General features: G+C 44.0%; 1 protein-coding gene across 3 annotated transcripts in view; it reads left to right on the top strand.

The window, feature by feature from the left end:
• Window positions 1-27,630, top strand: part of WDR70 (WD repeat domain 70) — a 215,453-nt gene that overhangs the window by 98,926 nt on the left and 88,897 nt on the right. For all 3 annotated transcript variants that reach the window (XM_066602410.1, XM_066602409.1, XM_066602411.1), the window contains exon 10: window positions 6,477-6,651. In XM_066602410.1, coding sequence (XP_066458507.1) covers window positions 6,477-6,651 — 175 coding nt within the window. The remainder of the gene's footprint in view (window positions 1-6,476; window positions 6,652-27,630) is intronic.

Raw genomic sequence — 27,630 nt, 5'->3', positions numbered from 1 at the left:
TGTTTTGAGAAAGGTTGGTCTCCAAATAGTCCCATCATATGCGGAAATCCACTTCCCGTTCCATAAACACGCCCCATCGCCAAGAGAATATATAGGAAATGCCAATGCAGTTGTACTAACCCTATTGATCCCTAGTGCATACATGGCCCTGAGATGTAACGGAGACACCACCCCAAAAGGGCGACCCTGACGAGCATCAGTCTCTATCACTATGACCTGAATGGGCCCTATATGCAAAATACCTACGTGTTTCACCAAATAACGTGGACCATCGGGGGAATAAATTTGACAGAGGTCCATGGGCAAACAAGTAGGTCCCAAACCGTAGTTAATACAACACGACCTGTGGGCTGCGTACGGCAGCGCTGCATAACGTGGTTCCTAGAAACAATTCCGGTAGATTCTCTTTCACCCCACTATTGTTTTATTGAATTTATACGGTGAAGCCGGTTTAAATCGTAGAGTTCAAGTAGAATGAACGGGAAAGGGGAAAAAAATTGTGTTTCTTGGGGGGTGGTTGTTTTTTGGGTATTCACTTGACAGGTTGACTTTAGTTTCTGGATCAGTACAATTACGGCGGTACCAAATTTATAGCTTTATATTCTATTTCATCATTTTTTAAAATGAAAATGTAATAATTAAAAAAAAATGTATCTTTTTGTCGCTGCATTCTGCGACCCCTATTTTTCGCTCTATGGGAGTGTGTGAAGGCTTGTTTTTTAGTCTCCAAGCAGGAACTTGCATTCTTTTCATCATCTCTAGAACACACTGCAATACTTCTGTCATACAATACACTGCAGTACTTTTGTCCTTCTATGGTGTCCATAGCCACTATGCTATGAAGTGATGACTGGAATACTGGAAATCTATTGGCTTATGGTTGTTCGCTCCTTTGAAGACCTCACATAACGGGCCCATGGTTGGTGACTGTAGGGTTTATTTAGGCCAGGTTCATATCTCTCTGCGGGAACCTCTCTTTGGAGGTTCTGTTGCAGATCCGGCACAAAATACCAGAAGAAATAGCGCAACTTGCATAGCTTTTTTATTTTGGTAAAATGGCAGGCAGCTGAGCAGAAACCAAACAGACCCCATTATCGTCTATGGGGTGTGTTCAGAGTTGTTCGGGTCCATCATAGGACGAATCCGTTCGGCCAGGGGATTCACTTTTCCCGCTCCCCAAACGGAGCAGAAAAACGGAACCGCCGACGCGGATGTGAAAGCAGCCTTAGATCACTCATCACATCCGGGAAAAAGTGAAGCTGAGTAGTTTGACTCGACAAGAGAAATAATATTTATGACATTTTGCAATCCCTTTCATTCTGGCAAAGTCTTTGTTTTGATATAAGATCCTCAAAGACGTCTTAGATCTTGAAATGATAAAAAAGTTGAAGGATTAATCAGTTTAGGCGTCTTGTGTTGTGTTCCACTTTGTCCTTCTTTTGTGCTTGTTCTAAAGATGCCCATAAAAACACTAATGGACCTCATTTATCAGAACGGACTAGCAGTAAGACTGTCTTTTTTGCCCGTAGCAACCAATCAGAGCACAGCTTTCATGTTACCACTGCATATAGCCAATAGCCAATTACCAGTGCTCTGCTATCTCCGGCAGTTCCATTGGAGATGAACGGAGTAGCACCGCGCATGTGCGACTGCCGCACCATTCAATCTCCTCCTCACTGCTCGTGGGGGTGCAGTGGTCCTGCAGAGAGCAGGGGGAGCACAGGACCACTGATCTTGGGATCTGTGGTGTTTCAGCAGAGAGATCTCAAACCAATCCGATTTATCAGTGTTGGTACAACAGTTTAAACATAAATGTCTGCTAATGAATAGCGCTATGATTTATACAAAATTCTGGTGTCAATTCTGGTAAACCTGTCAGTTCACAGGAAGCCATGCTGGCCCCAGCGGTAATACTGACACCACACTGTGGCCCCAGTAGTAATAGTGACATCCCACAGCGGTCCCAGCGGTAATAGTGACACCCCACAGTGGTCCCCAGTAGTAATAGTGACACTTCACAGCGTCCCCAGTAGTAATAGTGACATCCCACAGTGGCCCCCAGTAGTAATAGCGACATCCCACAGTGGCCCCTGTAGTAATATCGCCCCACCCCCTCTAAGACTCAAATTCCCCCCCACTCCTCTGCTTAGCGCTGTTTCTGCCACTGATCCCAGGAGCACACTGTGACGTACTGCCGGATGCCTCCTCCCCTCCCCTGCTCTCGCGGAACCAAGTAAGAGACGTCAGAGGAGGGGGGAGGAGGATCCCAGCTGCACACTGACATCACATTGTGCACCGGGATCAGTGCCTCTAGCAGCACTGCTGAGTGAATACCAGCAGGGGAGCTGCGGCACCCCTGCTGGTATTTACTAATGTGGTGAGCAGCCGACCGCAGCGAGTGCCAGCTGGGAAGGCTCTGAGTGTCGCCTCTGGCACGCGTGCCATAGGTTCGCCACCACTGACATAGGATATCTCGAAGATACCTGAAAATCGGTTGTGGGCATGCTCTTTCACTGCGCAGGGAGTTGGAGGAGGTGAGCTTTGACCATCACCTATTGTGAATGTTGCATCCTGTGTTATCTATATATAGGCAACAGCTTTCAGTGTAACCCTGCCTGTGATGAGAATAAGATGAGATTCCAAGGACTGTGGGGGACCTAGCAGTCAAACATCACCCCATTATTTACTATGGTGGGAAAAACTCTCCAAGCTGCAGCTGTAGTTGATCTTCTCCGGTTGAGTTCTTCTGCCACCGTAGCCACTACAGTGAAATATCTGCAATATATATGTTCGTAATTCTACTAAATGGGTGGGCCAATTAATAATCTTCCCACAGCCCTGATGGCCGAGCTTGTATATGTTTTATATGCCTTAGAAGGCTTCCTGAGCGCCGCAGCACCGCGGGACGCCATGTTATTTCACCTAGAGCTGGCCATCTTTTATATATGGATTTGGAGCTGGCCGTATTTTCAGATTGTTGGACTCTTCCCAGCTCCCCCACTTCCTCCAGGCCGTCCGGCAGGAATATTTCATTCATTGTAGTGAGTTTTAAGTGACCGGGAATCGCTCTCCGGGCAGCCATAAAAATGGGAAATATGTTGAGCAGATGTGAACTGCAGATTGTTGCATTGTCTTATGGATTCCCCATCTTCTGCCTCGTTCTACCGGAGCAATCCTTTATGGTATCGATAGTGGGATGATGAGGGTCTGACATGATGGGGCACGGGGAGTTCCGGGACTTTAATACTGGTTGCCTACTACACTGTGCCATGTGTTTAATGAAAAGAGCCATGGCGGCCCCTTTCATCAGCTGATCGTGGGGGTACTATAGAAAGCTCAGCAATGCCAAAGCCTCCGAAAATACCTTTAGAGGCGTTGTCCAGTTGTCAGAGATCCTGTCACGTACTTTTAACCACTCTATGAGCTAAGCGCATGGGCTGAAAGTTATTGACCCGCTGAGTCCAAAGCTGGAAGTGTTATACTTATTTCCCCCATCATTCCCTGGTGTCCGCAGTAGAGCCTCATGTGGCGCAGAGTGTTAAGGCAGTAGAAATGCAGTCCTAAGCTCTCGCTCACGACCTGAAGGTTGTGGGTTCAATCCTTGCATGGTTCAGGTAGCCGACTCAAGGTTGACTCAGCTTTCCATCCTTCCAAGGTCGGTAAAATGAGTACCCAGCTTGGTGGGGGGTAATAAATTACCTGAAAGCTCTGCGGAATAAGTTGGCGCTATACAAATACCAAGATTTATTTAATTGAGCGGCACTGCTAAGTAGTCCACCCGTTCTAGTTTTATTATGGGCGGACTACTTAGCAGCGCCCAATGTGTTGACAGCAGGGGAATGACGGGGTAAGAAAAAATAAAAACGTTCATATTGTGCAAAAGTAGTAAAATGGAAAACCTCTATAAATTTGGTGTTGTCATAATCCTACCGAGCCGTTGAATAAAGGTAACATAATATAATACGACGCCAAAGAAATGAATTCCAAAAGCACAATGGTGAAATTACTTCTTCTTCAGGCAAAAACCATAAATACAAGTTTTTCAATCCACTGTATATACCCGAATGTGGTTCCTTTATTAATAATAATCTTTATATAGCGCCAACATATTCTGCAGCGCTTAATATATAAAAACTAGAACCCATCCCGCAGAATATAAGGTGTCCTAGAGCTAAACGTCATCACCGCCGGAGCAGAAAAGGGTAATCTACTGGCTTTTAAGGCTAAAATTAGTGGTCACTAAGGGGTTAAAAATGCACTTCAGACGACCGAGTTCGGCCTCAAATACATGAGACATAAATTCTAAATATACAGTAAAAACGTGCCGTTTTCGGGAGGGTTTTTCCAACGTGACTTTTAGGGAGTTAATACTATTTTTCTCCGTTCCAACCCCCGTCTAGAACAGTCCTGGAACGGTTCGCAGTCTGCACTCCTACGTCAGCCGGACGTGCCCGGCCGCTGCACAACGTGTGAGCCTTCTCCAGGGCCCGCCGGCCGCTACTGACGGGCCAGCCCTATGAAAACGTCTGACATCCACAAAGTTTATTAGCGTAATGGTTATAATAATGGTGAATTAGTGATAATTACCTTGCTGGGAGATGAATGACTGCGCACACAGTTCTCCTCGTGAACCCGATGTGAAATCGGCTCCAGAAGCTTTGATGGATGCGGTTCGGGGTGAACTGCGACGATCGGAGCCTGTGATACGACCCAGGGTCCTCCAGCTACATGTTCAGACACCGTGTGTACGTGAGAACGGCCGCGCTTCTGTGGAGGCTGATGGGACGGGAAAAGGGGTACAATTAAAAAGCAAGTCTTCAGGAATGTTTGTGTTACTCTCTGTGCACTCCAACTACGTGTACGTGCCTTTAACTCCACCAGACAAACCATCCGGTGTTGGGGAAGAAGCTTCTAGGAATACTATTTACATGCTAGTCTGCTTGACTCCTAAGCAGATAACTGTTTATAGCCAGGAGTCGCCAAAATGCCCCCAAAATACAGGAATTTAAAGGGGTTGCACACTATTTTTTGAGAAAAACAAATAAAATCCATAGGCCATTAATAGATCAGCGGAGGTTCTGCCACCTTGGATCTTCGCTGACCAGCTATTTGCTGAAATCAGCTATATTCATACATGAGCTGATTTCTACAGGAAGCAGACAGCTCCGTTCCTACTGCAGTGGCCAGGCTTGGTATTGCAGGCTAACTTTCCATTCACTTCACTGCGAGCTGAGCCTGTAATACCAAGCCTGTCCACCTTAGTGAGAAAGGAGACTGTCTGCTTTCTACAGAAAAAGCTGATGGGCGAGGGTCCCTGGTAGTGGTTAATCTACTATTGATTACCTATCCTGCTGATAGTCATGTGGCGGTCCGCACCACCTTTCCCCACCCGTATCTTGCATAGTGACCACTCTCTCCCCTTCTGTGTAGGCCAGCATGGCCCACCCTGTGACTCAGAGCTCAGCTTCGAGTCAAACTTCAAAGTGCAGCGCTTCAGAATATAACACTCATGGAGCAACGGGCATCTCTGTCTCTCACTCCTGCTGCTTGTGGCTACTGTCAGTGTATATGGAGCGAGAATCAGACAGCTCCGTGTACTGTGCAGTGGCCTATAATGGTATTGCAAACAGACCTCCTATTAAAGTGAATGGGAACTGCTGACTGTTCCATGCCGGGCCGCTGCAAAGTGTACAGAGTTGTCTGATTCTAGCTCTGTAACATTGAAACAGTGGTCAGGCAAACAACTTATTGGCGGGGTTTCCGGATGGTGGACCCCTAACAATTGTCTACTGATGGGTAGTTAGAAATTTTTCAGATGTTGGAAAACCCCTTTAAACTCACCCATTTTCATGAACTACTTTAACCCTTTGCAATCCAATTTTGGATTCAGGGTTTCCTACGGCGCTTTCTCTTTCTGCCATTGTACAATGGCACCATCTGCTGGCTAGAGCCAGCACTGCAGTATGTGACATGCCGAAGAGGCCCCCGACAACACAGCGGCAGTAATATACAGTAAGAATACCCTGCCGGACGTCCTCCGACACCGGAGATGTACAGGCTTCAATCAGAATGTTGGAAGACGTCAGACAGTGGATTGGAAAGGGTTGATACCTGCATTATTCTCCATTGTTCTCAATCAATACATTGGCCTCTCCCCTTTTTCTCCTACCTTTTATATTTGCCTGTCAATCTTCACTGTAATTCATCATTACATTCCAGAACCAGGAGGATTAGGATGAACAATGTGATATTGACTGTTGTTGAAACTGTGGTACCTTAAAAATGGAAATAGGGCTTCCTACTCCTATATTAGATTGTATGACGTTTAGGGTCTTTTTTGTGATTCTTGCACGGGGGCCCTCTGTCAGTATTGGTCCCTTGTTATGCCGTATCTTTGCTTTTTGACTTATTTGTTTTGTTTATTTTCAGATTTAATCTCAGAAATAATTTAGAATTTTTTTCTTCCCCTTCGATAGAACCGTCCGGACTTGGGATGTTGCCAATGAAAAAAAACATAAAGGTATCTTTAAACCTCGATCTGCACAAGGCAAACGCGTCATCCCGACCTGCGCAACATACAGTAGAGATGGCAAACTCATAGCTGCCGGATGTCAGGATGGCAGCATACAGATCTGGGACCGAAATATGAGTGTAAGTCGTAAAGCAAGGGTTTGTGTATGCTTATAAGTGCAACATTGATGAACATCAGAATATGGGGTTTAAGCCGTGCCCATTACAGTACTTGATCTACATACACCTTGTACTGCATCACTTCAAACTGCACCACATACAGTAGAGATAGTAGTCTTATAGATGCCACAATGGCACCATACAGATCTGGGAATGAAATATAAGTGTAAGCTAGAAGGCAATGTCTTTGTATCTGCTAATGAGCGTGACATTGATAAACATCAGAATATGGGGTTTAAGCCGTGCCCATTACAGTACTTGATCTACATACACCTTGTACTGCATCACTTCAAACTGCACCACATACAGTAGAGATGGTAGTCTTATAGATGCCACAATGGCACCATACAGATCTGGGAATGAAATATAAGTGTAAGCTAGAAGGCAATGTCTTTGTATCTGCTAATGAGCGTGACATTGATAAACATCAGAATATGGGGTTTAAGCCGTGCCCATTGCAGTCCTTGATCTATATAGTTGGTTATTACTCCTGTGCTTGCCAGTTAAGGTGTAAGGCTAAAAAAGAAACACTTCTGTCACGTCACATTCTGATAGTCAAACTTTTTAGATTGGATCCATCAACAGAAAACCCCTAGGATTTAACCCTAGATTGAAAGGGTCCAGGTGCCGTGAGTTGTCCGTTCAAGCTTCAGCATCTCCAGATCTCCAAACGAATGTCCATCAGTGTGTGATCCAACCAAAAGCAGTTAGCAGAAAGAAAGGGGGCATGCTGCAAGTTGGTGGGCTGCTTCACTGCAATACCACAGTATTCATGCACTTCACTGCAATACTTACAGTAGCGCCCATGCAGATATGTGGCTGACCTTTGATACTGCAGTTCAGCTTTGTTCAAGCGAATGAGACTGGTCAGTAATAGCAGACCCAGCCTTTTGGATAAGAACGGTACCATGCTCGGGTAATGCATTGGGAGGGTTATATAGAAAGTAGGTGATTTGCTCCAAGATTAAGTTTATGCTTTTACATTTTATGTATTTTCAGCTGTCTTGCAGTAAATAAGTATTGCAATTTTTTAAAATCACCTTTGCATAAAAAAAAAAAAGTTAAAAGTGCTAAAAAAGTGGCATGTGGGGTATAAAAATTGCAGTTTGTTCCACCAAAAGTGAACCGTCAAACCGCTCCATCGATAAAGTTAAAGGAGCCCAAAATGTGGTAACAAAAAGCAATATATTTTGAAAGTTTTTTTTTAAATATTTTTTTTTTAAGTGGTAAAATATAAACTATATAAACTGGGATAACTGACCAAATATCCCGTAATGAAACAGTCTCTGGTATATGATGTACTCGCCCAGTAATAAGGAAGAAGATGAACGTGTCCAAGAAGCCATTAGTGTCACCATATGGTGTGAGATGAGCAGAGGGTGATTGTATATGTCTGGCATAGCTCAGGGCCCTGGCGGAGGATCATCTATAGCTATATACAGTGTGCAGGGCTTTTTCTCCTGCTGTACATAATCTAGAAGACCACCGGCTTTTTTTTTTTTCTTTTTCGGTTTACTAACTTGCATTAGAAAACTTTTTCATTTGTTTCAATCAAGTTCACTTTAGAATCCATTATTTTTTTCAATTTCAGAGCTCCAAATTTCCCGCTTTCCTCCACACAATCATAATGTTGCATGTGGAAATTCTGACTGCCTGTAGCTGCCACTATGGGGAGCTCACTGAAGATGCCGTTCTTACCAAGTTCAATGGAAGCTGTATAGGTTTGTGTTTGGTGAGCTCCCCCTAGTGGAGGCTTCAGGCAAGCCCAATTTAAAAATCAGTTTTAAAAGGGTATTCCTATCTCAGACCATCATGGGAACACTTCTCTGTACTCCGCGACCAGGATGGCCTGTCTTTCTGTTTCCATAACTTCCATATAGGTGAACGAGGGTTACAGAAACAGCGTAATAACTGGAGCTCGGGGCTGTGGAAACAATGCAGCTCTCTGTGCTATGCTGTAACTCCTATTTACTTCTATGGGAGGTACAGCAACCCACTTGGCTAATTCTGCGACTCCCAGATTGGAATACCCATTTAAAATGGGCGTTCTCTGAATAGTTGCTCTGTATGAATGGTACACACTGGGGCAGATTCAAGCCTTCACTGTGTTGCATGGATTACCAATGAATGCCACAATGTAATACTGCATTTTCCTTGGGGTGGTCATGACTGATGCTGTTTAAAATGCATTTGCTGTTTGCAAATTATGACTCCTCCCAGTCTAATTGGCCAAGCAGCAGCACATGTTTGTGTCTCATCTCCACAACTTTTATTATTTAAAGGGGTTGTCCAGTTGCAACCTATTGATGGGTTTATTTACAGGATAGACCATCAATGGCAGATCAGCAGTCGTCTGCTGCACAGAACCTCCACCGGTCAACCGTCTTTCTACAGGAAGCAGACAGCTCCGTTCCAACTGCAGTGATCAGGCCTGGTATTTAAACCATTCATTTCAATGGGAACTTGGCCTGCAATACCAAGCCTCGCCACAGCAGTGGGAACAGAGCTGTCTCCTTCCTTCAGGAATAGATCACTGCATGAGCACACTGGCCCAAAAACAGCTGATGGGTGAGGATCCTGAGCAGTGGAGCCCCACCAATCTACTAATGATGACCTATCCTATGGATAGGTCATCATTAGTAGATGGGAAGCCAGAATTTGATGCAAGCTGCATGAATCGATGACCCCTTCCTGTTAGGCTGGAGGTGGAGTAATGGTGTGGGGAAGGTATTCTTGGCACACCCGGGGTCCTCTGATACCTGTGATGGACGCCACAAGGAATATCTACTCTTTTAGATGCCAAAGGAGGTCCAACGTGCTACTAGATAGAGGTCTCTAATAAAGTGGCCACTCAGTGTAGTTTTTTTCATGATGAGATGCATGAATAATTATATACAACCTCGTTCATTTATTACTAATAGATCAGGAAACGTATATATTTATTTCACCCAAGTGTTCATTCAGTCAATTAAGCACATCCTTTTCCAGCAGCGAGTCAGGGTATACAAAACTGTGTTTGTAGCTGCCATCTGCACAGTGTCAGGAAGGCCCCGTAAAGCTCCCATCTACAGGTTTTTTTTTTAATATTCTGTTTTAGACTCTCCCACATCAAGGGAGCTGTGATATATTATGGAAGCTTATGAGGCCGAACCGTAGTATTTAAGCAATTCTAAACAAAATTGTTCATGTTGAGGTGTTTTAAAAGATAGCAGGACCACCAGTAGTTTACACTGTATATGAAACCTACAACCCCAGCCAATTTATGTGGAGAGAGCTCCAGCTACCAGCTAGTTTCTCTTTTTTCCATTGTTACCATTACAAGGTGGGGTACAGGCAGGGTGTAAATATTTAAACATAAGTCTTATCAGGTAATGGGCCGGTAAAGTAATTTTAAGTTTGTATATTCTATACAATGGAGTTCTGCATTCCTATCTGAGCATCTCGTCTGCAGGAGAATATTGGTGGTTGTTCCTATTGTCTGTCAGTCTGTAAGCACTTTTTTGCTCCCTGATTGCACCCTTGTATTTTCTGCTTTAGAATATGTTGGCGTTACCCTACGTAATTACATCAGAATAATAACAATCGTTTTTGGAATGTTGTATCAGAAATCCGGTTCCCATTATGAATATATGTTCTTATGATGGCTATCCACATAAAAAGAATCTCAGAATCTTGCAGTTCTCACACTGACCACAACAGCACACAATAGGCTGACACTTTGTTTTCTGATGCTTACTTGTTAACTTTGCCGTATAGACTGGTACAAGATTAGCAGAGTCATCTCATTATCATTACAGGGCAGGGATGATAATGACCGCTCTATTGTACGGCTGGAGGACTGGGGAAGGAGTTGTGCTCCATCATCTCCTGCTGACTATATTAAATTGCAGCTATCATAAGACACACACACATTGCTGCACTGTCAGTGCTTTCCATGAACCAGTGGAAACTATGGTTACCTCCCATCCCCATTGATCCTATGGAGGCCATGCTTACTTCTAGTGATTCTATAAAGGCCATGTGTGACTCAGTGATGAACGTCATGTGTACTTCCCTGTGATTTAATAGAGGCCATGCATACTTTCCATGATTCTATGAATGCCACGTATACCTCCCCTTAACTCAATGAAGGCCATTCTCGTGATCTAGTGGTGGTCATGCTTACCTCTCTTGATTGAATGGATGCCTTACCTCTCACGATTCAGTGGAGACCACGTTTACACCCGTAATTCAGTAGAGGCCAGGCTTGCATTGAAGGCCACGTTTACTGCATATGATTCAATGAAGGCCACGTTTACCTCGTATAATTCAATGGAGGCCACGCTTATCTCTCATGATTTAGTGGTGGCCTTGCCTATCGTACGGGATTCAGTGGAGGCTATAATTACCTCTCCTTACTTAAGGGAGGCCTTACTTACATCTCTCATGAGTCAAGGGAGGCCTCACTTACATCTCTCATGAGTGAAGGGAGGCCTCGCTCACCCCCATAATTCAGTAGATGCCAGGATTACCTTGCATGGTTCAATGGGGCGCCCTTTACGTCACAGGATTTACTGAAGACTATGCTTACTGCATATGATTCAATGGAGGCTAAGCTTACCTCGTATAATTCAATGGAGGCCACGCTTATCTCTCATGATTTAGTGGTGGTCATGCTTACCTCTCATGATTCAGTGGAGGCCTTGCTTATCGTACGTGATTCAATAGAGGCTATAATTACCTCTCATTATCTAAGGGAGGCCTCACTTACATCTCTCATGAGTCAAGGAAGGCTTCACTTACATCTCTCACAGTTAAAGGGAGGACACGTGTACCTCTCACGATTCAGTGGAGGCCTCGCTCACCCCCATAATTCAGTATATGCCAGGCTTACCTTGCATAGTTCAGTGGGGCCCCCTTTACCTCACAGGATTTACTGAAGGCCATGCTTACTGCATATGATTCAATGGAGGCTAAGCTTACCTCATATGATACAATGGAGGCCAAGCTTACCTCATATGATTCAATGGAGGCCAAGCTTACCTCATATGATTCAATGGAGGCCAAGCTTACCTCATATGATTCAATGGAGGCCAAGCTTACCTCATATGATTCAATGGAGGCCATGATTACGCAGGGGCTGAAACAAAAGCGTAGTACAACAAATTGTGTCTTATTCCCAATTCTACCATGTCTTGTAAGATCTGCCTCTTTTAGATGTCCACCAGGCCTCAACTGCAGACTCATCGGCATAGTAACATTATTTGCTTTTATCCAAATAGTTACTCCATTACCCTGAAAACAATGATACGTTCCTCCTTGTTTTGTTTCTTTTATGAGAAAATTCCAGAAGGGGCAATGACTTTCCCCCCGTTAATTCCTAAACACTCTCCCCGTCACTCACAGTGCATCGTCCTACATTAAATAAAGCAGAGATTCCATGTATTCAAACACCTATATTCTGCTGCCAGAAATGACAAATGTTCTAAATATACGGTTGTTCTTCGGGCTTCGGGACCCAGACGCATCGAGGAGGTGCCTCTGTCTTGAGCCGCCGGTCCCGTTAGAGGGAAGCAATGTATTGCTGAACCTGTCATGTTGGCTGGAGCGCTCGCTGGTGTGTGTGTGTATATATAGACTCCTGACACAAAATATAACGAGACTATTAAGACAAACTTGGCTTTTGACCAGACCTACAAATCTATTTTCCTCCTCCGCTTCTGCTGATTACCATTTATTTATGGTTTGCTTTGAGAGTCCGCTTCAACCTTGTCTTCCTGCTTGCCAGAAAAACAAAATCTTGGTATTATTGTGTAATCAGCCATGCATATCGAAATAAGGGGAATTAAAGAGTTTGTACCAAGAAGGCAACACCTGTAAGGGTATACGTACGTCATAAAGCATGAGCATCTATGTAAGATTGGCTCCCATTCGTGGACTCGGAGGAGTCCTTGTATTAGAGGACAGCCATTCATCTGAGTATTGTGCGATGTAAGTGAGCAAAACGGAGGAGTGAAGTCTGATGGATACCGAACACAGTAAATAAATTAAAGCTCATTTTTTGTATAGCGCCTACTTATTCCGCCGCGCTTTCAGGTAATTTATTTATCACCCCCCACCCAGCTGGGTACTCCTTTTACATCTGTTTGTGACCCTGAATTATTTTACACCTCTGATGCTGCTGTGTTGGGCTGATAACTTGTGGATCTGATTGGGATTAGGGTCTTATCCCAAATCAGCGGGCATCTATTTCCACTCCATCCATTTGGAAGACTTGTTAATTCCGGTTGACATTTTACTTGTTTTGGTTGTGCAAACTTGGTACATATTTACAGCTCAAACAAACCTGATAACGTAAATGCAGCACCAGAATCAAGCTCATAACATAAGTACAGTACCAGTACCAAGCTCAATAAATAAATGCAGCACAAGAATCAAGCTCATAACATAAGTACAGTACCAGTACCAAGCTCAATAAATAAATGCAGCACCAGAATCAAGCTCATAACATAAGTACAGTACCAGTACCAAGCTCAATAAATAAATGCAGCACCAGAATCAAGCTCATAACATAAGTACAGCAGCAGAAGTAAGCAATCGTGTTGAAGGGGCACCAATGGACTTTTAGCTGCACTTTAGAAGATCAGAGCTGGGGATACAGAGCCAGCTGGAGATTCGTGTAACTCCTCAAGATCTTACCATATGGAGGAAGAAGATAATTTTGCTGGGCAGACTTTAAGGGATGGACTATTGCCCCAAGCCTTTATCCATATGGTCCCCCCTCCACACACACACAACTCCCAAACCTCAAGCTAGTGGCTGGCGCCCTGTGCAACCCAACAGGTCGCATGTAGCTAAGGCCGACCATAGACTATGATTTTTAGAGAACTTGTGTAACATTTCAGGAACGGTCCAATATATTCATCTTTGCACTTAGAATATGCAAGCATTTGACCTATTGACCACGTCCGCTCCAGGGAATACCTGCTTGTATTATAGATTCCTCCCACACTCCAGTAGATAATGGAAGCCAATTCTCTATGGCAAAGAGTTAGCAAGTTCCTGTAGAGGAGTGGGTGATAGAAACCAGCAATACTAGCGAGTGATGAAATGGGGAGAGGGGTGTACTACATCTGTACTGCATGTAATATATGACTCCACTGACACTCCGCAGCTTGTAACTAGATACTCCAATGAACCAGCTGTTCTTGCTGAACCCAGATATTTCTCCCGAGGTCGGAAGCTAGTTTCCATCATGTAGATTACAAGTAGAAATGGAAGATAATATATGGCTGACTATATGGAGAGCTGTCCCATTGCCAGCAATTGTCAATGCTAAGAATGTTATTGACTTTCTAGATTTGGTCTCGGCAAATACATGAATTATAATTGTTTGATACCCTTGTGACTCATTGACACACCTCTTTTTCTACTTTCCTCTAATGGGTTCCATTCTCTTGTTGGGTAGGGAGGTTGACCGCTCTTCTCTTTCCTTAACAATCATAGGCTTGAATGGAGAGAGCTGAGCACATATATTGCTTTCCTTGAGTCTGTTGCTGGATGTTTCCATCTCACCCCGCAAAAAAGTAGAAGGGGAAATGCAATGAATGTCCAAGATGATGAAATTGAGATGAGATTTTAAGTATTTACAGTGGAGCACACAGTTGGCTGACTCCCCCTATTTTCTGCAGCTCTCTCGTCAGCTTTGATGTATAGACTAAGTCAAAATGAGCAGAGTCATCCCATTATCATTAGAGGGCAGGAGAAATACTGTTCTAGTGATGGAGATTTAGGTAAAGCAGAAAACTGTATACACAGATAAAGCTCTGTATGCAGCCCCTCTGTCACTCCCTTGTCTGTTGGAAGGGTTGTAGTCCATTACTGCCTGTTCTTTACAGTTCACTTGTCAGTTTTACTGTATAGACTAGGTCAAAATCAGCAGAGTCGTCTCATTATTAGAGGGCAGGGGAATTGCTATTCTAGTGCTGAGGTTTATAACAATAACACCATGTTAACAAATACAGCTCTGTATACAATTCCCCTGTCACTCTCTGTGGGGGGGGGGGGGGGGGGGCTGTATTCCATCACTTCTTGGAGACTATAATAGTCTATGATATAACTCTGACCATTGACTCTCATTCCCACTCCTATTTTTCATCTTCCTCCATTAGCGTTAAATAGGGTGACCATGACTTCAGCAGTCAAATAATGGCCGCAGCAGTGATGTGTTGACCTTTATGTGGTTTTACCACCAGATACATTTATACCCTGTTCACAAGACAGGGGTTAAATGACTGATTGCTGGTCCGACAGCTGAGACTTCTAGCAATCCCATGAACTGCATCCCCAAATGCTCTATATGAATAAAGTAGGGATGTGCCTGTGCTTAACCACAGCATCTTTCACCTTTATGGTTGAGATTGATGCACTGAGTAATCTCCCTCCATCCCATGGAAATTGATGGAGCAGTGGTCAAGTGCATGTACACTGCTGCTCCATTCATAAGGGCCATTCATGGTCATAAACAGTCTTAGCTACATGCAACTTGTGCAGTCGCACAGGGCGCCGGCCACCAGCTTGTAGGAAGCATCAGGCAGATGTCAGCTGGGGGTGAGCTTCTCCCTTAGGTCTACCCAGTTAGATGATCTTCCTCTGTGTGGCAATGTCTTGTGGAGCTACGTGACTCGCCCTCTTCTTGCCACTGTCTTCTCCCCTCTGATGCAACGAAGCGCAAATGTTATCTTATTGGCAGCCCTGTAACACAATTGCTTAGTGTTGCTACTGTATTTATGTTATAAGTTTGGTTCAGGTGCTGTATTTATGTGCTGAGCCTGGTTCTGGTGCTGTATTTGTGCTCAGCTTGGCTCTGTTGCTGCATTTATGTCCTGAAGTTCATTCTAGTACAGTATCATGGGTTGCTGGTAAGTTGAAAGGCTTTGACCACAAAGTTGATATAAAACAATGACATTTCACAGTTCTTCTACAGTCTCCTGGGATAGCAATGCAATTCTAACTTTGGTGTTGCAACCCATACAGATTAGAATTCCTTTGGTTGGGTGGCAAACCAGACATTGAGGCAAATTTGGCTCCCTTAAAGTGTTTCTTTAACTTAGAAAATGTAGGATAGTCCAATGGTGCCATATCAGGTGAATAAGGAGGATGTTCCAGCACCTCGAAGCCCAGGCCAGCCAGATTGTTCCGGGGATGGCCACATTACACCTTGGGTCAGATTTTCATACTTTTTAAGCTTCAATGCCTCCTTCAATTCATCCAGAAGTGTTCTGTAATACACAGACATGATAGTAGACCCCTTTGGAAGGTCGTCCATAAGCCATATCCCATCTTTGTCCCAAAAGACAGACGCCATCACCTTGGATGGATGATGACTTTTGCACTGTGAACTTCTCTGGATGCGAGGTACCACCGGTTCTTCATTCTTTTGACTCATGATCATACATAAAAATCCAGTTTCATATATATAGTCACCAGTCGAGACAGGAAAGCATCATCATCCTGCCGAAAAAGCTGCAAAATTTACTGGAAGGCTTTTAATCTGCTGACAAACATTTTGGGACCCCCTTGGCAGACACCTTCCTCATGTCTACATGATCATGAATTATGGATCCAACTCTTTCTCTGGCAATGTCCAGAGCCTCAGCTATCATCATAGCAGAAATTTGCCGATCTTCCAGAATCATGTCATGGATGGTGTCTACGATTTCTGGAATGGTCACCACTGAAGGTCTCCTGGAACGATCTTCATCATGGGTGTTGAATTTGGCAACCCAATATTTCACTGTAAAGTATGAAGGACACTTGTCACCTAATGTTCGCACAACGTTACCGTGAATGTCTTTGGGCCAACATCTCTTTTAGAAACAGGACTTTCATCACTGCTCTGCTATCCTTTGCAGTGAAATCTGATGTGAACTCTGCCATATTGTTTTTTAAAGTGGCATTACATAAGAACGGTACTTGAGATCAGGCTAAAATTGGCTCACAAACTATTGTAAAGGAATGAGCGTTCACATGCTAGAACTTTCACTGGTGTGAAAACAAATGAAGATCGCGCAGCCAAGATTATGATGGTGGGAGAAGGGGGCACCAGAAAAAAATTCCGGACAGGTTCCATATAACCTAACGCTGACGTTATTCAGAAGTGCTGTTCTTGGAATCATTGGGTGTTCCTGCAATCGGGCCCCTAATGAACAGACCTTTATCCCCTAACCTCTTGTGGTCTGTGGGGGTAAAACCCCTTATATGATGTCCCCACTGCAGCCAGTGGTTGGTGGTTTACACAAAGCTCATCGGGGCCAAGGGTGCAGCTTATTTGATACTTTTTTATAGGCAACTAATAAAACGACGAGATGATATTAATGGCAACGAGCAACAAACTTGGCTATGCTACGTCTCAACATGCTGGAGGACTGTTCTGACTCCAGTCCAGGCAGTAGTTCATCAGGCGTACCAAGAAAATGACACTCATGAGTAGAGCTGTGAATATCCGGCTCCTCCGGGACACATATAGGATGGAGCACTGTGTACCGCTAGCAGCCCTGAAGTGTTTATCTTCTGATTAATGGTTGTAGTTTGTGAACCTCCAGAAGGCCACTCTGCTCAGTCTCAGCGCACTCCTCCTGTGCTCTGCTCAGCCTCAGCGCACTCCTCTGGCGCTCTCCATAGAAAGCCTTAATTAGTCGGTTTGCAGGATAACCCGGGGATTGCAGACCATCCCTGGTGGTGGGATCTACCTATGAATTTATCACCCTATCTTCGTTTCCTGCCATTTCATCATCTCAAGTAAACAATCCTCAGAAAGTCGCCTTCGTGCTTCGCAGACGCTTACGGTTCTAGTATTTCTGCTTCCTTATCAGCATTACACAGACGTCCATATTACTCTTGGGGGAAACTTTTTGAAAGCAGATAAGAGGCGCTCTTCTCACCTAGTCTAAACTGTTTTAAGATCTTGAAATCCGGCTGACGAATGTCACATTGTTTCTTTAACGATCAGCTCACACCAGGCCATTCTTCTGGGTCTCACCAACATAAGTGATGTTTGCACATCTTAACCCTTTCGTCACTGCAATAAGCCTTTTTACGGACTTGACTAATGGACTTTAAGCCTACCTGCTCTTATGTATTAACAAAAATAAATAAACTGCACCCAACTGCTTGACCACCACGGGACGGAGACACGCTGAAAACCCTAGTGGAGATCTTTGGTTGGAGCAGTAATAGGATGCATTAGTCCACAACCCTTCAGTGACTCTTTGGTCCTGAAAGCAGTAAAGGAATTTCCGACCCCATGAAATATTTTATACTGACCAAATAACTATGTATAAATACATGAGGGGACAATACAAGGATCGCTCCCAGGATCTGTTTATACTCAGGTAACAAGAGGGCATCCGCTACATCAAGAAGAAAGCAGGTTTCATCACCAACACAGAAGGAAGGGGGTTCTTTACTGTAAGAGCAGTGAGACTGTGGAACTTTCTGTCTGAGGGCTTATTCACACAAGTGTATATCGGCCATCCTGCCCAATCCCATTGCAAACAGACGTACGGAAGGAGAGATGAGTATATGCACCGCGCCCGTTCTGTCTGAACAGGTGCGCAAACGTTAGATTTGTGCGCATGTTCACACGTTTTTACGGCAGCGGTGGGCGCACGTATAAACACCTACGCTCGTGGGAAAGAGCTCTGAGGACGTGGTGATGGAAAAATCAATGGGCGGATTTAGGAGGGGACTAGACGTCTTTCTAGAGCGCTATGATATTACAGGATGTAGACATTAAATAACCAGCGGGGTTGTTGATCTGCGTCTTGGAGTCAGGTAGGAACTTTCAAACGTTGATCCAGGGATAATTGTGATTGCCAGTATGGAGTCGGGAAGGAGTTTTCTTCCCCCAAAATGGCGTAAATTGGCTTCTGCCTCCTTCTTTTTTTTTAGCTTTTCTGTGGATTAACCAGTGGGGGTGGAAACAGGCTGCAGCAGGTGGACATTTGTCATCTTTCAGCCTTGCATACTATGTTACCTACATATTTTTCAGGCTGTGGCTTAGCTGACTACTGACAGCCAGGCTCCTGCTCTAATAACCTCCAATCCTGGCAGTTTAACCTCTTACATGTCACAATCAATAGCAACTGCAGTATGTAAGCAGATGATGGGGGGGCTCTTTCTGTCACCCTTCGACACCGTGCAGTGCAATCAGAACGTACCAATGGGTTCCTATGGCATTTGGGAGCCTGAAAAAGGCCTCCATGTTTGCCATGTAACTCAGCCTATTAGGCTCCGCCTCCTGCAGAATCTAATAGGTTGCAGTTGTAGGCTTAGTGCAATAAGTAGTGCAGTATATTATGCTCGCAATTAAACAACCCCTTTGAAGGGCTAAAAAAATAGTGTAAAGAATAGAAGCTCAGTAGAATTTGATTGAAAGAAAAAAATCCACTGGAAAAAAACTAATTTTTCCCCACAAAAACACTTTTTTTAAAATTAAATAAACAACCCCCAAACATTTTTTAAAGAGCAACACAAAAGGTATTCCCACATTTGTAACGACGCAAACAGTGAAAATTTTTTATTTATCTTGCATAGTGAACACCGTAAAAATAATGTAAAAAAGTGACACTGCAGTTCCTATTTCTTTTGTTCGCCTCACAAAAAACGTAATACAAAGCAATCAAAAACTCACATATACCTTAAAATGGAACCAATGAAAACTGCAACTCTTTCTGCAAATAAGAGCTGCATTGCGAGAAAATTAAAAATGTTATGGGTCTTAGAATGCAGCGATCTAGAGTCAATTTTTTTTCTAAAAACCTGTATAAACTTGGTATCGCGGTAATCTGCTGATCTGCTGATCCAGATAAGAATGTTACTTTTACTGAATGGTGAACGCTGTAAAAACGAATCCTAAAAACAACATTAAAATTTCTGGGTATTTTTCCACCTTTCCCCCAAATAAAGGAAAACAAATTATACAGCACAATTTTATGTAACCCAGAGTAGTGCCAGTAGCTGCCTGCAGACATTCATTATTGTACCGCTCTCCACCATGATTCACTGCTGCCTGCAGACACTCATTATTGTACCGCTCTCCACCATGATTCACTGCTGCCTGCAGACACTCATTATTGTACCGCTCTCCACCATGCTTCACTGCTGCCTGCAGACACTCATTGTACTGCTCTCCACCATGATTCACTGCTGCCTGCAGACACTCATTATTGTACCGCTCTCCACCATGCTTCACTGCTGCCTGCAGACACTCATTATTGTATCAGTCTCCAACATGATTCACTGGTGCCTGCAGACACTCATTATTGTATCACTCTCCACCATGATTCACTGCTGCCTGCAGACACTCATTATTGTATCACTCTCCACCATGATTCACTGCTGCCTGCAGACACTCATTATTGTATCACTCTCCAACATGATTCAGTGCTGCCTGCAGACACTCATTATTGTATCACTCTCCACCATGATTCACTGCTGCCTGCAGAAACTCATTATTATACCGCTCTCCACCATGAGTCACTGCTGCCTGCAGACACTCATTATTGTATCACTCTCCAACATGATTCAGTGCTGCCTGCAGACACTCATTATTGTATCACTCTCCACCATGATTCACTGCTGCCTGCAGAAACTCATTATTATACCGCTCTCCACCATGATTCACTGCTGCCTGCAGACACTCATTATTGTACCGCTCTCCACCATGCTTCACTGCTGCCTGCAGACACTCATTATTGTATCAGTCTCCAACATGATTCACTGGTGCCTGCAGACACTCATTATTGTATCACTCTCCACCATGATTCACTGCTGCCTGCAGAAACTCATTATTATACCGCTCTCCACCATGAGTCACTGCTGCCTGCAGACACTCATTATTGTACCGCTCTCCACCATGATTCACTGCTGCCTGCAGACACTCATTATTGTACCGCTCTCCGCCATGATTCACTGCTGCCTGCAGACACTCATTATTGTATCACTCTCCACCATGATTCACTGCTGCCTGCAGACACTCATTATTGTACCGCTCTCCACCATGATTCACTGCTGCCTGCAGACACTCATTATTGTATCACTCTCCAACATGATTCAGTGCTGCCTGCAGACACTCATTATTGTATCACTCTCCACCATGATTCACTGCTGCCTGCAGACACTCATTATTGTACCGCTCTCCACCATGCTTCACTGCTGTCTGCAGACAATTATTAATGTACCACTCTCCACCATGCTTCACTGCTGCCTGCAGACACTCATTATTGTACCACTCTCCATCATGCTTCACTGCTGCCTGCAGACACTCATTATTGTACCGCTCTCCACCATGCTTAACTGTAGACACTCATTATTGTACCGCTCTCCATCATGCTTCACTGTTGCCTGCAGACACTCATTATTGTATCACTCTCCACCATGCTTCACTGCTGCCTGCAGACACTCATTGTTGTACCGCTCTCCACCATGCTGCGCTGCTGAACATCTTGAAATCTTTACCTGAGTGAGACTTAGCTGATGCAGTATAACTACCTTGTATCTTGTTGCCATGTTTAGTCTTGCCATGATGTATGACCTGTGGCATGAAGCGGTCTTCCACAACCTCGCCTTTGTAGCAGAGTGTGACTGTTCCTCAGCCACTTCTAAGCCTCCTACTCAGCTGTTTCTGTCTCACTTAATGACTGTGGTTCAACCTACTTATAAAAATGATGGTCACTATTACCTGTTTAATATAATTGTTTAATCATACAGCAATTTATAAAATTCTATAAATCCCTGACTCTGCAAAGTGACTTACTAAAAACGAAAACTAAATCAAATCTATATTTGGTCTGACCGCCCTTTGCCTACAACACAGCAAAAGTTCTTCTAGGTACATTTACACATTTTGTTAGGGACAAAGTGAGATAAATATACGGCGCTTGATCCTCGGCTTTAATCCCAGCCGATAGCAGAATTACGGTGCAGGATTAAAGCCTCTGCTCCTGCTATCAGGCAGGAGCAAGTCGAGTCCTCAGCTGTCAGACATAGCCAAGGACCCAGAGGAGAAGGGCGAAGCAGTTTTTAACTGCTTCTGCGTTCTCCTTTCCAAGCTACATATCCCTCAGTGATCTCTATGTACTAAAAAGGGAAAGTGGAGTTATTACTTCCACTATGCGACCCAGATCAGCTCTGTTAGTGACTATTGTCACTACAGGGGGATGTTTTCCCCTGTAACTGGGGCTCCTATGGATGCCCCAGATACATTAGAAAAATGTGAAATCAAATAAAAAAAACAAACAAACATGAATAATGCCATGGGAAACGAAGATAACAAAAAAAGTTAAACATAAGTAAAAAAAATTAATTACAGAATAAATAAAAAATCTATATTTAAAAATGACCCAAGGTCCACGCCAACGAAAGCGTCGCCATATGCGCTCTGTAATCCAAACTATAGAAATTTATAGATCAAAACAAAATGAGGAACCCGTTCCTGTGCTGTATTTTAGTGTAAATATACTCATTTTAAAAATCACAGCTTATTACCCCCAATGAAACAAAGAAAATGAAAACAAAATGTCTGTGAAAAAAGACAGAAAAAAAAATGCAGCAAAAATTAATTTGGTAGCTGAAGAGAAAAAATAAAGCCGTAAAATCCCTAAAAGTGTCTGGTCCTTTTAGGATCAAAACACCCTGGTGCTTAAGGGGTTACTTGACAAATATAAACTATTAACACTTTGGGCCTAAGGATGCTAAAAATCAATGTCTCCGGGGGAATTTTAATTATAAGCTCCATGCAGGAGATCCGCAGCTCTAGAAGCCCACAGGCGTGCATTAGCATCCGCAGGGCAACTTAATGCATGCGGATGTTATTTTTTTTCCCGGTGTGCGGGTCGCACTCGCAGGAAGAAATCGCAGCATGCCCCATTTATCTGCGGATCCCACAGGGGCGGCTTCCATTGAAGCTGCAGCACACCTGCAGCTGTCGTTGTGGCTGTGTCGCGGATCCGCAGGAGATTTTAAAAAAAAGAAAGTGAGCGCGGCGCACCAGAAGGCGTGCCGAGCGCATCCGCCAGGCAGTACAGACGAAGATCCAGCCGCGATGGAGGTGAGCCCCTCTGCGTCCGGACAGGTAAGTATAATGTCATTTTTGGCCTCATGGCTGTGGGCACAGGTGGAAACCGCTGCGGGACCCCACCATGCGTGCCCGTGGACATGAGGCCTTACTTTGCAGCATTTTTTCCACACCTTACTAAAGCTTTTGCATACTACTGTAAATTGTTACGTCAAACAGTGAAAAAATAAATCACTTTAAAATATGTTTAACATAAAAATTTGATTTATACAATTGGCCATTTTGTATTGACACCTTCCCTTTAAGGCGATTGGTGAGTCAGTCGGCTCTAAAGGAAAGACCTGCAACTAAGTAATACTTGTATAGAATTACACTCACATTAGCAAAAGCATCAATTATTGGGGAAAACTGACTCCTTGTAGGGAGGCTCTAGTGCCCTGTTGTACCGCCTCTAGCTTGGATACAAGATGTGATACGGGCAGGCATGGAGGCTCCAGTACCTTGTTGTACCACCTCTAGCTTGGATAGAAGATGTGATACAGGTGGGCATGGAGGCTCTAGTACCCTGTTGTATCACCACTAGCTTAGATACAAGATATGATACGGGCGGGCATGGAGGATCTAGTACCCTGTTGTACCACCTCTAGCTTGGATACAAGATGTGATACGGGGGGCATGGAGGCTCTAGTACCCTGTTGTACCACCTCTAGCTTGGATACAGGATGTGATACAGGTGGGCATGGAGGCTCTAGTACCCTGTTGTACCGCCTCTAGCTTGGATACAAGATGTGATACAGACAGGCATGGAGGCTCTAGTACCTTGTTGTACCGCCTCTAGCTTGGATACAAGATGTGATACGGGCAGGCATGGAGGCTCTAGTACCCTGTTGTACCACCTCTAGCTTGGACACAAGATGTGATACAGTGTGGGCATGGATGCTCTAGTACCCTGTTGTACCGCCTCTAGCTTGGATACAAGATGTGATACGGGGGGCATGGAGGCTCTAGTACCCTGTTGGACTGCCTCTAGCTTGGATACAAGATGTGATACGGGGGGCATGGAGGCTCTAGTACCCTGTTGGACTGCCTCTAGCTTGGATACAAGATGTGATACGGGGGTCAAGGAGGCTCTAGTACCCTGTTGTACTGCCTCTTCCTTGGATACAAGATGTGATACGGGGGGACAAGGAGGCCCTAGTACCCTGTTGTACCGCCTCTAGCTTCGATACAAGATGTTATACGGGCAGGCATGGAGAAATACAAGTTCCGTGCGATTTCCTGCGGCATATAGCGCCCCTGTAACTGAGCCTCTGGATGGTGTAATCTCGTGTGCTGTCGCAGTTGGCGTCCCAGAGGTCCTATACATGTTCTCTTGGTAATAAATCTGGTGACCAAACTAACCCTGGATTCATCCCTGAAGACAACCCGGTTCCAACTGCTTCTAGGTGCTTAAAGAGTGTATTAACCATTTCACAGTAGAACCATTTTTAAGGTATTGAATGGTAGAAGCAGGTGTCGACTTCTGAAATGGTAATAAATGCGAAATGTAGAAGATAAAATGTGTTTTGCTTTTTGGAAAATGAATTGTTCTCCAAATAGCTGTAAATAATGAGCCTTTACCGGACATTTCTCCAGTGTGACACTGACACCCTCACGGATGCAGCCAACACAAACATGAACATCGGGACTCATTAATAAGTTGTCAGAAAATAAAGTTTAGCGTGAAATCTGACCACTGCTGTAATGGTCTGTGGTATAAAGTACGCAGCAGGTCTGCCAAGTTATGAGGGGGGGGGGGGGTGTAACTGTAAGATTACATATTCAGAGATAATAATATATTTTTAATTTTTAGCTTTAAATGTTTTCTGAGGTCTGGAAGCAATGTTTCCCAATAGATCTAAAATAAAAATGCTGCTATTTTAAAATATTAATAAAAGCCTAATTATGTGTTATGTGTACAGCTCTTATGCAGGTCTGTGCGTCTCCATGGTAACAGACTACAAAGCAGTGCGATCCAGCAGTCTTGCTGTCTCATCTTTCTCCGACTTCATAATATACAGTAAAGTAGGTACAATAGGTCAGTAAAGAGATAGAAGGGAGACCGACTGCAGGATCACACTACACTGGGTTTGTTTATAGTCTGTCGCCATGGAAACACATTAGGTTCTATTTATCAATAAAGGTGTAATTTGTGCCGGTTTTATGCTAGTCCCCAACAGGTGTAATCTACTCCATATTTATGAAAGAGGTGAGCGGCGCTTGTAAATATGGTGGATATCTAGAAGCGCCGTTTAGCTTCATAACCGTTTCAGAAACATCCAACACAGAGAGGCCACGCCCACATTCATTAGGAAAATAATTGGCCATTGGTAATGTTAATTATATTTTGGCACAAATCAGTTGTAAATGTAGTAAAAAAAATGGTTCGTTGTTGTTCCGGCGCAAATTATGCCACAAAGTCAGAAATTTGGCCAACGGCTATGGAAAATGTTTGATGGTCCATACAGTGAAGACAAAAGAATAGGACAGCGCCTTGGGACAAATTCCATGTTGATCAGTCCAATGCGAGAGATTAATAGAGCCAAATCCACACTGAGTGATATCCAAACAAATGGGAGAGCTGCAGCCAAAGAGAAGAATAAAGCCCCCATCAGCAAGTGATGGGGTAAAAAGTCACAGAACGAGCCATCTCGGATCCTTGAGGGGGGAGGTTGACGCTCCCCTCTCCTGAGTGAGTATACATCATCTATCCTGTGTGTTCGCAGCGCAGCTTTATTGTGATCGTTCTATGGTCCATACAGTGGTGTTCCATAGACCTGTGCTGCATGCTGCACATCCCGCCGAGCACAGCTTTGAGCCATACTGCCCTTTCTTGAGGCTTTTCGATCTCTGCTACAATGCTACGTGGATAACTACAAAGACTCCTTAGTGCGGTCCAACATCCAGCCTCCACTCCGGACTGATACGCTGCGGCTTATTTACTAATACTATCTAAAAGTTGGACAGTCTTAAGATTCGCCAGATTTATCATAATGGCTCTGCTGAATTATAAATCTGTCAAATTTTAAAACTGTCTAGTCTAAGTTTAGACCACCTAGTAGTTGGGTTAGATTGCCAAACAGTGCACTAGTAAATTGGCGCAATTCCTGGCAATTTTTCCAGAATTTATGCTCTTTTCATACAAGTCAGAAAAACTGTCCGAAAGTGTTTAAAAATGCATAATAAATTCATCACGAAGCATGCAAGAGAGTTTTCTGGAGTAATTTGCACCAGAAAACAATCATATTTTTATTAGTAAGTGAGCCCCCATGTAGCAAACTTTCATAGAGATTTGTGCAGCTGCTGCTATGTTTACTTCACAAAGCATTGTGTAGACTAGACTGCATATAATTGTATGTACTTAGCAAGTCCTGCGCTCAGCTAAGAAGTGGATACAGTTATTTCCAGTGTGGACAATGCTCTGTAAGCTAAACCCCCCCTTATTTCAGGCTGATGCATTGCACATAACTAGTCCTGTTCTCAGCTGAGAAGTGGATAGCATTGTATCCAGTGTGGATAATGCTCTGTGAGCTAAACAGCCCAAATTCCAGACTGATACATTGTACATAGCTAGTCCTGCTCTCAGCTGAGAACTGTATACAATTGTATGCAGTGTAGCCATTGCTCTGTGAGTTAAACAGCCCGGACTCCAGACTGATACATTTTACATAGTTAGTCCTGCTCTTAGCTGAAAAGTGGATACAACTGTATCCAGTGTAGACAATGCTCTGTGAGCTAAACAGCCCAGACTCCAGACTGATACATTGTACATAGCTGGTCCTGCTCTCAGCTGTGAAGTGGATACAATTGTATGCAGTCTACACAATGCTCTGTGAGCTAAACAGCCCGGACTGCAGTCTAGACTAATACATTGTACATAGCTAGTCCTGCTCTAAACTGAGAAGTGGATACAGTTGTATTCAGTATAGACAAAGCTCTGTGAGCTAAACAGCCCGGACCCCAGACTGATACATTGTACATAGCTAGTCCTGCTCTCAGCTGAGAAGTGGATACAATTCTATCCAGTGTAGACAATACTCTGTGAGCTAAACAGCTCGGACCCCAGACTGATACATTGTACATAGCTAGTCCTGCTCTCAGCTGAGAAGTGGATACAATTGTATCCAGTGTAAACAATGCTCTGTGAGCTAAACAGCCCAGACTCCAGACTGACACATTGTACATAGCTAGTCCTGCTCTCAGCTGAGAAGTGGATTGGACAGGAGATGTCAATCAACAGAAATTGGGATGTGTGTGGAGCGGGGTGGGGACAGAGCCCAGAAGACTTGGGCAGTGGAACTTCTAATCAGATGGCTCGATTATCACTTACAAACTATGCTGAAAGCACACAAAATTGGATTTATAGTTTGCATAAAACGCCGGTTTTAATTTAATTTTCCCAATTGCATCTATGGTCCATGTACACAGAAGTGACTGAATTCATTGACTTTGCACTGGGAGAATCTGTTAGTAATGTGGGCAGCAATAGAACATTCTGCATATGTAATGTACCAGAGTCGTATATTCCATGCTGTGATCTGTAGCATCTGATTCACTTGAGTTCATGTGTAGGCGGCTGCACCTCATATAATTCTGGTTTCGGTGAGGTCACCAGGGCAGACCTGTAATGTAACATCCCGCTGCCTGGGGTCACACATCTGGAATTCCACCCATTCCTGGGCCCGCCTTACACTGTCATGATTGGCTCAGTGCAATTCTGCGGAATCTGAGCAGAACTTTCCCATCAAAGTCTGAAGCCTCAAAAAAAACCAACACAAAGTATCAGCAGTACCAGACAGATGTGCGATGTGAAATACTTATTACCCAGAAGGGTAATGGAGCAG

This window comes from Eleutherodactylus coqui, chromosome 5 (assembly GCF_035609145.1).
Source record: "Eleutherodactylus coqui strain aEleCoq1 chromosome 5, aEleCoq1.hap1, whole genome shotgun sequence".
Lineage (NCBI taxonomy): Eukaryota > Metazoa > Chordata > Amphibia > Anura > Eleutherodactylidae > Eleutherodactylus > Eleutherodactylus coqui.
Note: the sequence above shows the minus strand (reverse complement) of the source record. Positions and strands in the feature narration are given on the sequence as shown.